General features: G+C 42.3%; 1 protein-coding gene across 1 annotated transcript in view; it reads left to right on the forward strand.

Moving 5' to 3' along the window:
• Positions 1-11,965, forward strand: part of SYNE2 (spectrin repeat containing nuclear envelope protein 2) — a 179,849-nt gene extending 167,884 nt beyond the window's left edge. Inside the window, exons 108-118 of the mRNA XM_027637580.1 lie at positions 757-1,039; positions 1,397-1,465; positions 2,258-2,394; positions 3,290-3,440; positions 4,999-5,210; positions 7,653-7,853; positions 8,217-8,345; positions 8,837-9,025; positions 9,713-9,802; positions 10,021-10,067; positions 10,867-11,965. Of these exons, the coding sequence (XP_027493381.1) occupies positions 757-1,039; positions 1,397-1,465; positions 2,258-2,394; positions 3,290-3,440; positions 4,999-5,210; positions 7,653-7,853; positions 8,217-8,345; positions 8,837-9,025; positions 9,713-9,802; positions 10,021-10,067; positions 10,867-11,092 (1,734 nt within the window). The 3' untranslated portion in view covers positions 11,093-11,965. The remainder of the gene's footprint in view (positions 1-756; positions 1,040-1,396; positions 1,466-2,257; positions 2,395-3,289; positions 3,441-4,998; positions 5,211-7,652; positions 7,854-8,216; positions 8,346-8,836; positions 9,026-9,712; positions 9,803-10,020; positions 10,068-10,866) is intronic.
• Positions 11,966-14,769: the final 2,804 nt, after the last annotated feature.

Below are 14,769 nucleotides of genomic sequence, written 5' to 3' on the forward strand. Positions count from 1 at the left end.
GTGTTTGAATTGCAATGCTTATTGCTTATCCCTTGCAGCTTCACTGAATGGTTTGAGCTGAAAGGGCTCAGGAGCTCCACAGTAGATGTGCTATCTTTGTTAAATCTTTGTTGCCAGTCTTGTCTCCTCACACCTCTCCTGGTGGGACTCCATCTACAAAATCTGGATAATAGCATGGAAGGAGTTCATAGGGTTCATATTTATATAGTAGTGGCTTGAGGGCTTCAAAGGCTTTTTTGGTGTTTCTTAATTTTCTGTAATTTCAGTAATGTGCTTAGAATATCTCTTTATGTATTTGTGAGGCTCCATCTGTCTGCTTTGTTGTGAGAACCCTGAATGGGGAGAGCAACATGCACTTTTCTTTTCCCTGGGAACATTCGCATGAGTCTCAGTTTGCTTTGGCTCAAAAAGAAAGAATACCTGTTAGAAAGGCAGGTGAAGGAAGTAACATGAACAACTACAAGTAGCTGTTCACCCCTGCCTGAACCTTGTTTCCTTGCTGATCTTTGAAGTCCATTTGGAGCTGGGTACCCCTCCCTGCAAACTGAAGAGAGATATTATGAGTGGTGGTTGAGTGTCTTGAAAGAGCGGAGGTAGCTGCTGCCTGCTGATGTCTCCTTTTAATTTTAGGCACATGATCTTTGATTGCTGCAGCTGACCACAAAACTGTCCCGTGTGGCTCAACCATTAGCTCATTAAGCAGTGTAGATCTCTTGTAAATTTTATTAATATGCAATAATTGTTACTCATTTGTAGGGATTGGACGATGAAAAAGATAACTCTGAAAATGAGACAGATCAAGAAGACTCCAGAGAAATCCAGAACGATCCCTGGCATAAGAAGGCCATCAGTGAGGGGCCCTCATCGGCACAGTCCCTTTGCCACCTTGTGCCCCCTACTCAAGGTCACGAGAGATCAGGCTGCGAAACCCCTGTCAGTGTTGACTCCATCCCACTCGAGTGGGATCACACAGGTGATGTGGGAGGTTCTTCCTCTCATGAAGATGATGAAGAAGCAACATACTACAGTGCTCTGTCAGGTGAGAACCAACGTCCAGCAGTTTGGTTGGACATGGACAACTGCAGGATGTCCCTGCGTGGGAAGGGAGGGGGATTGAAGTCTTGCTCCCGCATGGTTGGTTGGTTTTCAAGTACCATTAATAGATGTGAGCAGTCTCATCTCTTAGATCTCTTGATGAAGGGAATGGTATTGTCTAAACCAAGCTTTTGTCTTTAGGAAGGTTAGGTTTTTAGAAACGTTACTTTTTCAGAATGTTTGAAAATAGTACCAACCACTTATTTTGTTCTTTGTCTTTGCTGTCCCTCATTGTTTCGGTTGTGTTTAATAGTTGGAAAAATATTGAATAGTGAGGAAAATGACATTATTCTTTTTTCAGATGTAGAAATCACTGAAAACCCTGAGGCATATCTTAAAATGACCACAAAAACTTTGAAAGCATCTTCTGGTAGGCACCTGCTAATGCATGTGTCTGAACATGGCGATCTCCCTGTGCTGCACGCTATATTCCTCAACCTCTCTCATATGTAATGTCTGACTTCCTGCCTTGTGTGGACACCATGTCTCATCCTGTCATGGTGTTCTTACGCTGCAGTATCCACATGTACATTACAAAGCAGTCCAGAACATACCATTTAGATTTTGCCTGGTAAATGCCAAGGTGGTTAATGTGCATTTTGTCGAAATGATCCAAAGTCTTTTGGTACTTTCTTGGTGGTTTGCTCTGGGTAGTATCACTTTTTTGGTTGTTTCTAATTTTGGTTGCATAAGGCAGTAGCTCCAACTCTGCAAGTACTTTTTGTGGTGCATGACAGAACCTGTGTGTGTCCTGTCTGTTAAATCCAGAACAAATGTTCTCCAATTCAGGACATGTCTATACTTGTCCCTACTGACATACATTGCAGATGTGTGATGGTATTGTTGGGATGCAAACTTTCCAAAACCACGGTGCAGCCTTTTTCTTTTGTTTTTTGACTACTCATACCTGTATTCAAGCATTTTCCAGAAGAAAACAGAATGTCCCATAACTGCATGGCTCTCATCTCATTACCTTTGAAACACTGTTGATGTTTTGCAAATGTGCATGCTTTGCAAGGAAAGCTGCAAAACTGTCATTTTTATGCCATAACTTGATGCCATTTTATTCAAAGCGCTTTCTAACTTTAAAACAAAGCAGCAATTCTTTGTGGAAATGGGATTTTGCACTCACGGTATATGGTTTTGTTTTTATTTGTTTCAGGAAAGTCTGTTTCAGAAGCTCATCCTTGGCATTCTCCAGGTAGCCCGGTCTGCAGGAAACACAGATATAACCAGGCAGAGATGGTTGGAAATGTATTGTCTGGTCCAGAGACAAGTACTCCCTATAAGCCAGACTATGTGAGTTCGAGCCTCTGAGCACTGAACCTGTTCTACACAGTCTGTTGTTCTGTGTAACTCCATCCTCTTCCCTTCTCCAGCATCAAGGAAAAGATTAGCTGTGGGGGGAATGTTCACTTCATGCAAACTCAGACATTATTTTTAGTGGCTCAGGTAACCAGTGAGAGTCTCTATCCACGTACTAGAAAAGCTTCTTTAAAGCAATTCAGAACAATTGTGTTGGGCTCCTGGTCAGAGTCAGTGTCTAGAGGAACTTCCGTCGTCAATTGTCATAGGACAGGTCTAGGAGAATTTAACCCCCACAAAGGAGAGAGTGTGAACACCCTCTCTTGCTACTTACTGATGTATCTCTCTTTCCTAAGCAGACAGGCTTGAAGGGTCCTTTTCTAGCATACAACACACCATTTAATCTGCTTCCAGGCACTAAAAAATGTGCCCAAATGGCTTATTGTTCATGGGTACCTCCACCTTGATCGCTGTTTGCCAGCCATGGCTTTGCCAGCAGCTGCCAGGCTCAGTGGATCTGGACGGATTGTCAGCACTCTTCCAGACAGGATGGTACTGATATCTGGCTGCTTTTGTCATCATTAATCCAATCTTGGAGCCTTAGAGTCAATATCACCGAGACCCAGAATCCAACAGAGAGCATCAGCAAATGTACATTGTCTGGTACATGCAGTGCAAAAGCAATTAATTTACCATGTCCAGTCTTGCAATAATTAGCACCACTATGGAGTGTTCTTGTTTACTGGAGAGGCACAGAGAGCCAGTATGAACTGTTAGTAGAGACACAGAAGCCTAGTGCTAAATCTGACATGCAAGAGCTCAGCAGCAGCCCAGCCATCCCAAAGTAATACAAAATAAGTTTAACCTTTGACAACTTGTTAACCTGCAGGGCTCACCCATCAAAATGTCCTTCCAGGTGAAACAGCTCAGCTCTGCAAGCAGCAGCAGCAAAGAGAAAACTCCATCTGCTAATATGAGTGATGAAGAACCCCAAGATGATCAAGAGCTCATGAATATAGAAGCAGCAGAGAAGCAACCAGGTATGGGAATGGCTTTGGGGCTGTGGTGTTTGTCCTCTGATGCTGGGGGCACAAATGCAGCACATTTGCCTTGGGAACAAAATTGAAATAAACTGTTATAATCTCAGTTAATGTATTTTGCCAAGTTTCACTGAGCTGCCTTCTCACCCAGTTCTGTCCAACCCACGTGTGCTGTTCTAAGCTGTTACATTTTCTACCAGAATTGAGACTTTTCTCTCTCATAATATACTTCTATCTCTTTGCTAGTTGTAGTGAATTGGAACAATTTCACTTTTGTGTGATACTGAATACTTCAGAGACTTTTAATTAGATTTCAAAACAAAGAAGTGTGTCTCTGTCTAAAATAAGATTGCTATGTTGAACTATTGGTGCTCCATATAACAAGATGCTACAGCACCCATTAGCAGAAGTGTTTTGTCAAAGCTGGTAATATATTCTGTTCTTCCCTGTGGTCCTTTTGTCCAAATAGACCAACAAACTGGTTCTTAACCTTTTAGGACCTTGTTCCTGGTTTCAGGTGCTTGAGATTGTAATAACACATTGTACTGGAATCACAAAAGAGAATTGTGGTAAGAATGCTGCAGCTAGATGCACCAGCTTGCTTCGTTTATGTCTCTGGTCTCACAGATGGCCCAGGGTTGTGTCACGTACATGGAATGAAGCTCTAAGAAGGGCTTAGATGTGCTTCCAGAAATACTGTTAGTGATTGCACAAGTGGCAACTCCATATCCTTTACAACTGAATTGATGAAACATAGAATCACAGAATGGTTCGGGTTGGAAGAGACCTTAAAGGTCATCTAGATCCACACCCTCTGCCATGGCAGGGACACCTTCCACTAGACGAGGTTGGTCAGAGCCCTATCCAACCTGACCTTTAACACTTCCAGGATTGGGGCATCCACAACTTCTCTTTTCAAGTGCCTCACCACCTTCAGAGTAAAGAATTCCTTCCTAATATCTTTTCTAAACGTGCCCTCTGTCAGTTTAAAGCCACTTTGTCCTATCACTCTGTGCCTTTGTCAAAAGTCCCTCTCCAGCTCGCTTGTAGCCCCATCAGGCACTGGAAGGGGCTCTAAGGTCTCCCCAGAGCTTTCTTTTCTCCAGGTTGAACAGCTCCAGCTCTCTCAGCCTGTCCTTAGAGGAGAGGTGCTCCAGCCCTTTGATCATCTTCATGACTCACTCCAGCAGCTCCGTGTAGACATAAAACACAAACCCAAGTTCTAACTGCTGGATCACATTTGTCCCGTGATGGATTTTGGTGTCCACCAAATCACAGCTGCACTCATTGAATTCCATCTCCTTAGACTTGCTCTGTTCTTCCGAGTACATTAATGTGATTAAAATCCTTTGTAGCATTGCTGTGTGGATAACTTGACCAGTAACATAAAATTTACAGGCTGCAGAATCTCAAGAAAAAGACGTGTCTGGATAACAATAATACGTGACAGCAGTTATTTGGCCTTGAGTAGATTTGAGAATAATTTACTTTTTGCATCAGTTTTACACACTCTGCACACTAATGAAGATTTACATGTATCTTATTCTATGATTTGTAGGCATTATTGATAGGTGGGAGCTCATCCAAGCTCAAGACCTCAGAAATAAACTTAGGATGAAACAGAAATTGCAGCAGTGGCAGCAGCTGGACTCAGATCTCAGCGACATCTCTGCTTGGCTTGATAAAACCGAGGAAGAGCTGGAAGAGCTGCAAAAAGGGAAAATTCCAACGAGCATGCAGGCATTGGAACAAAGGGTCAAGAAGTTGAAAGTAAGTTATGGTGTACTGAGAAGTGGGATTTCAAGATGCTGATGCTCTTTATCACTGTGTTTGTGCCCCTGGGATCTGTTGGGCAGCACGGATGCCAGTAGGAATGTGCAAGTGGCACAGGGGAACTAAACTACTCTCAACTGAGAAGCACCTTGTTAGGCAAGATGCTTCTGTCTTCATCTGCAGAGATTTGCAGACAGTAGGCCTGGATACCGCAGGCAGTCAGTCAGGCTGAAATAAAACCCTTTTTCTTCTTGCAGAATGATATCACCATCTTCTCCTTGTGCCATGTCCCTCTATGCAAATCAGAAACAGATTGAAAATTAGCCAGGTCAACAGGCTGCGAAGTCTAGGCTGATTTTTTTTTTAAATTGAATTAAAGGTGTAGTTCCAACAGGGAGGCTGAGAAAGATCTACTCTAAAGCTGTGGGTTTTAGCAATATGGTGTTTGCAAAAAATGTTAGCTCTAAATAGCGCCTTTGCCCAATAGTTGAAAGATTGATCCTTTTAAAATGTGCATTTTTTTGTTAGGCAAATGCAGATTTCTCCTTGGATAGAATATATCAGTTATAAACAAGAAACAAAATAAATTCAGTCTCTGCTGATCTTCAGCCAAGTAATAGAACAGTTAGAGAAACAATAATGTGAACATTTGACAGCCCGTGGGGTCATACTATGTTACCTCCTATGACTCAGCTTCCATAAACCAAGACTACATCAAGTCTGCAAGTTGAACCAGGGTACATGTAAGTGCTGGTCCCTGGGACTCGGTAACAAAATGCCTGAGGTTGAACTCTGAGAGAGCTGAGTGTTCCTGCAGCTGTGGAAGTGAAAAATCCTTGTGTGCTCACCCTTTGGCCAGTAGCCTCCTATGGAGTCACCCAAATCCTGAGGTTACTGGTCAGTTTGGCATCGCTCTTGGAATGATGCTCACACACAAGACACACTGCAGGATAGAGGAGGGATTTCCTAGGCATACTGAGAGTGTACTTAAGCCTGTGTGTCCTGGAGTAGTCCTTAGACCAGGGAGAATAACTGCACTCCAGTAAGATTGATTCCATCAGCCAGTCTGGCTTAGGCACCAAGCGCTAGGAAAGGTTTGGTGGTGCCTCTTGGGTGGAGGGACGTGCTTATCTTTAGCCTGGGATTGGGTGTCTGACCTCTTCAAGGAGCAGAGCTTCACTTCTTTCTCCTGCATCTGCTTAAGAGGAGTCCAGCTGGCTGTAAATCCCCTTTTCAGACAGCTTGGCTTTATAGGGGTGTCTAAAAGAGCAAGCACACTCTAAGAGGTGAATTTCATGGGATGTCAGGACATCCCCATTGCCTTGGGTAAGGATAAGGCCAGTCTGCCTGCAGACTGGTTTACTGGTATTCAGAAGTCTGTGATGGACCATTTGCTTTGTCTGATATTAAAAAAAAAAAATTGTTGCTTGGAGGAGGGAGGCAAGATTCTTTGTTGGGTAGAATGTGATTTAAACCAGCAGTTTTCAGCAAGTGGGATGCAGATCTTGAGAATATCTAGATTGAGACTCTTGTTAGAAAGGCTGCTAAGGAAAGCAGTCTGAGCTGTGTGCTTTGCAGGATTCATCCTGCAGCTCTTATTTTTCTACTGCAAGAGCAACTTGAAAAAGACTTAAGTACCCTTGATTCAAATCATAAAGCTGAGGGTGCAGGGTATTGTTCAGCATTCATTTTTTTAACAAACCTTCAGAAATACAGGCTCTACCTTAACATAAAGGTGATTAGCTGATACAACCAGGACTTCACAAATTCCATATTATTTCCCCCTGCAATTCTAAGGGAGAGGAGGGAAGCAGGCAGGACTGCTTTTGGGGGGACCTGCACAAGTCAGAGAAATGGGCTGACAGAAACTTTGACTAGAGAGAAGAAAAAGAATTTCTCACAACGTGCTGACCTGGTGTGGGACTGCGGGCCCAGATGGGACTGGCAGTCTCCATCCTGCAAGATACTCAAACTTTGACCAGATGAAACCCTGAGCTCAGAGTTGAAGTTGGCCCTACTTGGAGCAGGAGGATGGAGTACAGACCTCCAGATGTCCCTTTCAGCATTATTCCAGGATCCTGAGGTGGCAAACCTTTATAAATTAAGAGGAAATACCCTGGGAATATTTGTCCAAGTGTAAGGGAAAGAGGCAGCTCAGAGTAATGAAGGACAGATGTGGATTAAACCATAATGCCTGTGACTTAGGAAGAAGCACAAGCCCAGACAGATTAATTTTTTCAAAGTGAAGATTTTGGCTTTAAAAAAAATAACATAAAGCAGGCCACCTACCTTAATATGTTTCTTAGCAGTATTGAAAAACCACCAGGTTCAAACAGCTTTCCCCAATACCTGTGATTCTTTTGAGTGCACAGTTTTATTGTAAATAAACAACGTGGTTTTCAACATTCATGAAAGTTCTTAATCCTCTTTTTCTACCAGGACATGCTTAAAGCATTTGATAACTACAAAGCAGTGTTGCTTTCTGCTAACCTGAGCAGCAAAGAATTCCAGAAAGCAGATAGCACAGAGTTCAAGGAGCTTCAGAACAGGCTTCGGAAGGTGAACTTGCACTGGGAGAAGGCAACTCGTGCACTGGACAGCTGGAGGAAAGGTTTACAACAAGCCTTACTGAGTTGCCAGGTGCATACCACGTGCCAGCTTATAAGGGAAAACTCTCTTTGGGATGCTACTGTGAGGGGTAGATAAGGGGAGAGGGCAGGTGGGTAATTCCTGCACTTCAGTGGAACAGTTACTCACAATCCAAGACACTTTGTTTTCTTATAAAGTTGACTCTGTTGGGTTTAAATGGTTTGGTAAAAATATCTTTCAACTGGATAATAAATATCCTTTTATTACATAGGTGGAATAGATTAGAAACCTATTCTGTACCCTCCCTAATTGTGAATTTCATGTTGACTTTCTAATCTGGGCCAGGCATTTTGTTTGTGGGCAAAGCCTACAAAGATGTTTTTTCTCTTATGTGCAAATCTTCTGTTTCTCTAGGACTTCCACGACCAGAGCCAGAAACTAATCCTGTGGTTAGCAAGTGCTGAAAGCCGAAGGAATGAAGCACAAGTCACAGATCCAAATGCTGACCTCAATACAACACTGGAATGCCAAAAGGAGCTAATGGTAAGTGTAGTCTTAACTGCAGCACCTCAGCTCTTCCAGTGAGTCAGTAGATCTCACCACAAAATAAGAGCAGGATGTTTATGTTTCAAGATGTCTGCAGTCTGTCCTTGAACCTGCTGTAGTCAGGCATGTGGATGGTTTCTGAAATGGACCAAGATATTGCTTATATGAGGCAATTTTTCCATTACACATCATAATTAAATTGCTTTTGAACAGTCTTTATGCTGGAGTAAGACTTCCAAAATTTAATGTCTTCTCTATATGACTTACCCACTGCTAGAACTATTTTTAAATGTTTTCAAGCAGGTACAATCAGTCTCTTCTAGAGAACTTCTTTTCCTATGTAGCTGTAATAGCCATTCCTATGTAGTGTGGATTCTCAGGCAGGTTGAGTTGTTCCTTAAAGCCTTCAGAATTCCTCCTTTTGCAACAACATCCTTAAAGTTGAGAGTAACAGTCTGTTGCACTGGTTTTTGTTTGTTTGTTCTAAGCAACTGGAGAAAGAGCTGCTGGAGCAACAGCTTAATGTAAACTCCCTCCAAGAACTCACTGCTTACCTGCTGCTTAAATCAGATGGTGACTACATTGAAGAGGAAGAGAAGGTCCATGTAATTGGAACAAAACTGAAACAGTTAATTGAACAAGTCTCTCATGACTTAAAAACAATACAAGGAAATCTGGTGAGTCAGAATTTTAAAACTTGTTCCTGCACCTTCTTTAATGAAAAGTAATAACATACTAAGAGTAAAGGTATTTGTAAAAGGCTGACTTAAAAACTTAAGTTCTTCCACCTTTAAAAACTGAAAAAAGAACAGTTAAGTCTGGCTGTAGGAAAAACTTCAGCACCACAGGGCTGGCACAGTATTGTAAGAGATTGCTCAGGCAGGTTGTGCTGCCTCCATCCTTGAGGGGTTTGAAGAGCAGAGATAAAGCTTTCAGTAAGGCTTTTGGTCAGGTCTCATAACTGGCCTGACTTTGAACAAGAGATTGGACTAGCTGGGCTTCCTTGAAGTCCCTTCCAGCCTGAATTTTTATGATCCAGACCAAGTATCAGGCTGGAAGTGTGTAATGAACACATAGGAGTTGTAGTTCATAGCAATGGGTTGCTTACCCTGAGAGCTCTCAGATAGAGATATTTTCAAGTTAATACCTGTACACACCTGTTCCTTTGTAATTCCTTCAGGCTGGGCATAGTAAAGCATTTCTTTATGCCAGACAACTGGAGCATCAGTTCACCACTGGTTATGCATCTGGGAAGAGGCAGTGGGCTGTGCACTTACAGAGGCAGTGAAAGGTGGCTCTTAGCACTTCATTTGTTGTGAGTTTTGAATGTGCATTTTAAAGAGGAAAGTGTTATTATCTTTTAGGATACAAAAACATTCCTGCTAGTTCCAGATGACTTGGACTCAGGAGACTATAATCCAGAAGCAGAGAAATCCAGCCCTGCTGTGAAGAAGGCAAGTATATTTTTCTAATATTTTGCTATCAGCATATAGCATATTTTGACAGATTTAATGTAAAAGTTCCTCAAATATAATCATTCTACCTTTTAGATCCGTGTACCTTATTACAGAATTTACAGCCAGGCTTTAAAGTCTACAACTGTCTTTTCTGAGAAAGAGAAATTCCTTGTATTTTCTGAAAGCTGGATACTAAAAGCTGTTTCTCTCAACAGATTGTGGCAAGGAGAACTGCTGATGGCAGAACCAGCAGCAGCACAAGGTATTATTTTTACACTCATCTGTCTCTTGAAGGATAGTGAATATGGCAGAGATGAGCTGAGTGCCAGCAGAAACCTGGGCAGCTGTTCCTCACAGGATGACACACGGGTGGAGGTGATTTCTGCCTCCCTATAGTGTCTCCTCTGCCTCCCATCTCTGGGCTGCACCTTGGTGAATGGATTCCTTTAGCACTCCTGCTCCAGGATCTCTGCAGTGATGTGCAGCCTTGGCTTGTCTTTACTTTTGAGAAAATATTATTTTGTGCCAAATAGGGGATATTTTAGGTTTTAATCCTCCTTTCATTCCACCAGCATACCTGGAAAAAGAAACTTGCCATTGAGAGCTACTTAGTACAGACCATGAAGGACAAAAGGAGAAAGTAGCCCCCAGTGCATTTAGGACCTATTCAAAGATCTCAGTAATGCTAAGGCAGACAAGAGCCTCATCAGTGTGAATGGTTCTTTCCTTTATAGTTTACCACTTATTTGGAGTGATTTGTTTGCCTTCTGGGAAAAGTTAAGTTTGCACTTGAAAATAGGGTAAAAACCCACTGCTTTAAGCTATTGCAAGTAAATGTTTCTTCTTCAGTAGTAAGGACAGTAAACCCACACCAGCAGCTGGCTTCCCACTGAGCAGTCCTGCACGCTTCCAAATTATGGTTAAGGTGTTTCATGTGTTTTGCTCTCCTGTAGATACACAGCCCTGCATCTCAGAAGGGTCGTGTGAACCCTGGAAAGGGCTAAAACAACTTCTTTAATTCAAACCTAAAGTACCTGTTTTTCCTTGTTTCTCCCTTTCAGAAGCGAAAGCCATCCACAGCCCGTGCAAACAAACCCTCGGTCCCCCTCCTTCTTTTACCGGGTGTTACGAGCAGCTTTACCTCTCCAGTTGTTCTTTCTACTGCTTTTGCTCCTGGCTTGCATGATTCCATCTTCTGAGGAGGACTACAGCTGCACCCAGGCAAACAACTTCGCCCGCTCCTTCTACCCCATGCTGCGATACACCAACGGGCCTCCACCGACCTAAAATCACCCTCATTTACACCAAAACGCTCTGGGAGGTGCTTTTTTTCGTGCTGCCAGCATCAATCAATCAAGCAGCAAATTTCACATCTCAAAATGTATATCTTGACGGAATTTCAGCATTTTTGTACGGAAAACAGACTTTTTTTTTTTTTCTATAGATTTTTAAACTGTAAGCAACACACTTTATACTTTGATGCAATAGATGCGCTATTTTGTTAGGGGCAGTGCTCTTAAGCTTGCAAGGTGTTTGAATACCGAGTTATTAGATGCAGAAACGACATCACAGTAATCTTAAACATAGCAGTCTGTCGTGGGTTAGCATGACAGACAAGCAGTTGAAGAGGGACTTTCCTTAATATGATTACTGCACACACTTCACGTTACCTGTGTCTTTTGGTACTGTAGTCACTTTGTGGAAACAAAAAAAAATTACATATTTTTGAATCTTTGTTACTGTATTTTGTTCACCTAACACATTCAATAACATGATGCACATTTGTTTTGTTTGACATAAAGTGTTCTAGTGGTTAGGACTGCTGTGTTGTCTTTTTATACCACTTTTGAAATAAGAAATTGCTGCATTGCATGGAAATTATTTATAATGCACATATTTTCTAGATGAACATGATTATGTAGACTATCCTTGATGTATACAAATAGTGTAATGACTTTTTTAATGAAAGAATTTTTTTCAGTTTTTAACCTGCTGAATAGTGTACAGTATTTGGGAGAGAATTGTGCATTTTTATAAGCTTTGTTTTTCAAATGAGACTGACACTTGGGCAATGGCTGGAGAAACACTGTGTACAGTCAGCATTGCCACTGCTCCTCAGTTGTACAGTTTGAGTACTGTCATTAAAATTTTGCCAATGTCTGCAGGACTATCAGTGTGTCTGGTGGGGGGGAAGCAGCTTTATATTCCAGCAGTGCTGACTCTTCCACTCCTCTGTGAGTCAGCTTTGCTTGCTCGTGGAGCAGTGTTGGAACAAGCACCACTCTTGCTTATCAGGGCAAGGAATTACAAATCCAGAAGTGGAGCCTGTGTTTGGTGGCACAGATCCTTTCCTTTGCAATTGTTGGTGATTTCCTGGAAGAATATGAAGCTGAACCGACTAACGCTTATTACTAGTTTGAAATGCTGAACTATTTCCCACCCTGGAATTGATTTTTTTATACTGGGAGTTACGGCAGTGCTGGAGAAGGGGAAGTGCAGGTTGAGGAGAGCTCGATGCAGGGCTTTGGATGAAGGCTTTTTGTATTTGGTTGCAGTGAAAATCACCCAGGAATTAGCTAATTTATGTAATGCTTACTGTAGAAAATGAGATCTGTGATTAGCCCGTGGGAATTCTCCTGCCCTTTCTACACTTGTCTCCACTGGTGTTTGCTGATTCCCCATCTTCTGGCAGGGGCATTTATGAACCTGCTTTGTTGTTCTGATGTTCAGAGAAAGACCAAACCAACAGCTTTTTCCCAGCCATGGTGGCAAACCCACCATGGTTTATTTCCAGGATACTAAACTAAAGTAATACAGCTGTTTTGAGGTGCCAGACTTGTGCTCCAAGACACCAATTTCACAGCTACAGCTCTCACACTAGTGCTGTATCCAAAGGTAAATGATGGATCCTCCCTACCCCTCACACAGGCACACACACTCTCCTCTCTCCCTCTGCCATCATTATTTGATCTTTTCAACACAAGTACTTTCAGATGGAGCTCATTTAAGTTTCTGTCTCTGTAGAAGTCATCCAACTCTAAACCATTATTACATTGCCAGATTGTCACAAATGCCCATGCAAACCTTTCTGCCAAGAGCTAATAGTCAGTTGCTGACATGATCTTCAGTTCCTCTGCCATTAAAGGTCCTATACAGGGGGAAAAAAATTGAACAATGTTAAAAGGTCTAAAGAAAATTTCATAGCCTACAATTTCCTTTCATTATGTACAGTTATATCAAATTGTTGAGCTGATGTAATATATAAAAAGAGGAGCTTTCAAGAAATTATCTCAAAATGTCACAAAAAAAAATTCTGGGGAATAACTTAAATCTTTTTTTTCCCTGAACTTATTTTAAATAATTTTATTTCCAGTTGATTGCAATCACTGCACTGAAGGCTGACACTGAAGTCTGCTTTAAACAAGTAATTCTTTATACCCACCAATTTCTTTGTGTCATCATTTTGCTCAGGAGTGGGTTGCTAGTGGTCAGAGAAGGGAAAAAAGATAAAGAAGAGAGGACAGATGCAGTAGTTAGAGCAAGTAGGACTTGTGCATATGCCTTGTAGGAGTGCAACCAGCCCCAAACTAGTTTTGAGTTGAAGTCTTATTTCTTTGGCAGGGAGATGAGGCCTCAATCTGTTTTCAGCTCTAGGTACCGCCCCCCCCCTAAATAGTCAGCACCACTGAGAAGGCTCCAGGGAGACTTAAGAGCAACTTGTAGCACCTAAAGGGGACCTACTAGAGAGCTGGAGATGGGCTTTTTACAAGGGCCTGAAGTGATAGGACAAAGGGTAATGGCTTTAAACTGACAGAGGGCAGGGTTAGGTGAGATGTTAGGAAGAGATTCACAGCTGTGAGGTTGCCCAGAGAAGCTGTGGACACCCCATCCCTGGCGGTGTTCAAGGTCAGGCTGGATGGGGCTTGGAGCAACCTGGGATAGTGGAAGGTGTCCCTGCTCATGGCAGGGGAGTTGGAACAAGATGATCTTTAAGACCCAAACCACTCTGTGATTCTGTGGTAAAATCCAAGCAAGACAAAAATTCTTACCTCAGAACAGGTTGATCACTGGTGACAGTTCGAATAGGATCAACAGGCAACTCTCCAGGGGCTCTCTGCATTTTGAGGGTCTGTTAAACCACTGTATTGAAGCAAATACAGCAAATATCTTTTCATACTCCCCAAGCCATCAGGAGTAAAAGTTCCAGCAATTAAAGGGATGCTCTCCTTTCACCACAATGATTCCTGTATCAATCTGTCATTCAGTCAGTGAGGAAGTAACATATGATGATGGAAATATGCATATTTATTGAAAAAAAAAAGATCTTCAAGTGCTACCTTGTCTTAGTTTGCTACCCATTTTGGAAGGACCCACCCTGTTGGGCACTATCTCAAGGGAGATAATTTCAACACATCTACACATCTTTCCACCACACTGTCCTCTCTGACTGGCAAAGTGACAGCGTTAAAAATGGGTAATGGGTAATTTGCAGGAAGACAGAGGTGTGGAAAAGGTCTCACATTCTTGGAGACAAAGCATTTCACCTGTCTGAAATGCTCCACATTTCTTTAAACACAAATCAGTAAAAAAACAAGATCGTTTTACCATTTGGCTGTAGTTCTAGATTTGAGAGGAACCTTGGCATGTTTTTAACAGCATGCACAAGGAAAAGTTTGGACCTTCCTTTCTTTCCTTCTCTCTCTCGCTCTCTCTCCCTCCCTTTTTGTTCTCCCTTCCTTTCTCCCTTTCTCTCTTCCTTTCTTTTCTTTCTCTCATTTTTTTTAAACTCATGGCAAACAGCCATCCCATATGAAGAAGATTGTCTTCTCACCTCTACCAACATCCCAGAACTGCAGCACAGTTTCTCCAAGCAGAAGCAGCAGCTCTGCCAGGCCCCAGCCCAGCACAAAGGTTGATGTGCAGCCAAACAGTGAAGGAGAGCAATAACCCAGCCCCGTTCCCCT

This window comes from Corapipo altera, unplaced genomic scaffold, assembly GCF_003945725.1.
Source record: "Corapipo altera isolate COAL_440 unplaced genomic scaffold, ASM394572v1 23, whole genome shotgun sequence".
NCBI classification, from domain to species: domain Eukaryota; kingdom Metazoa; phylum Chordata; class Aves; order Passeriformes; family Pipridae; genus Corapipo; species Corapipo altera.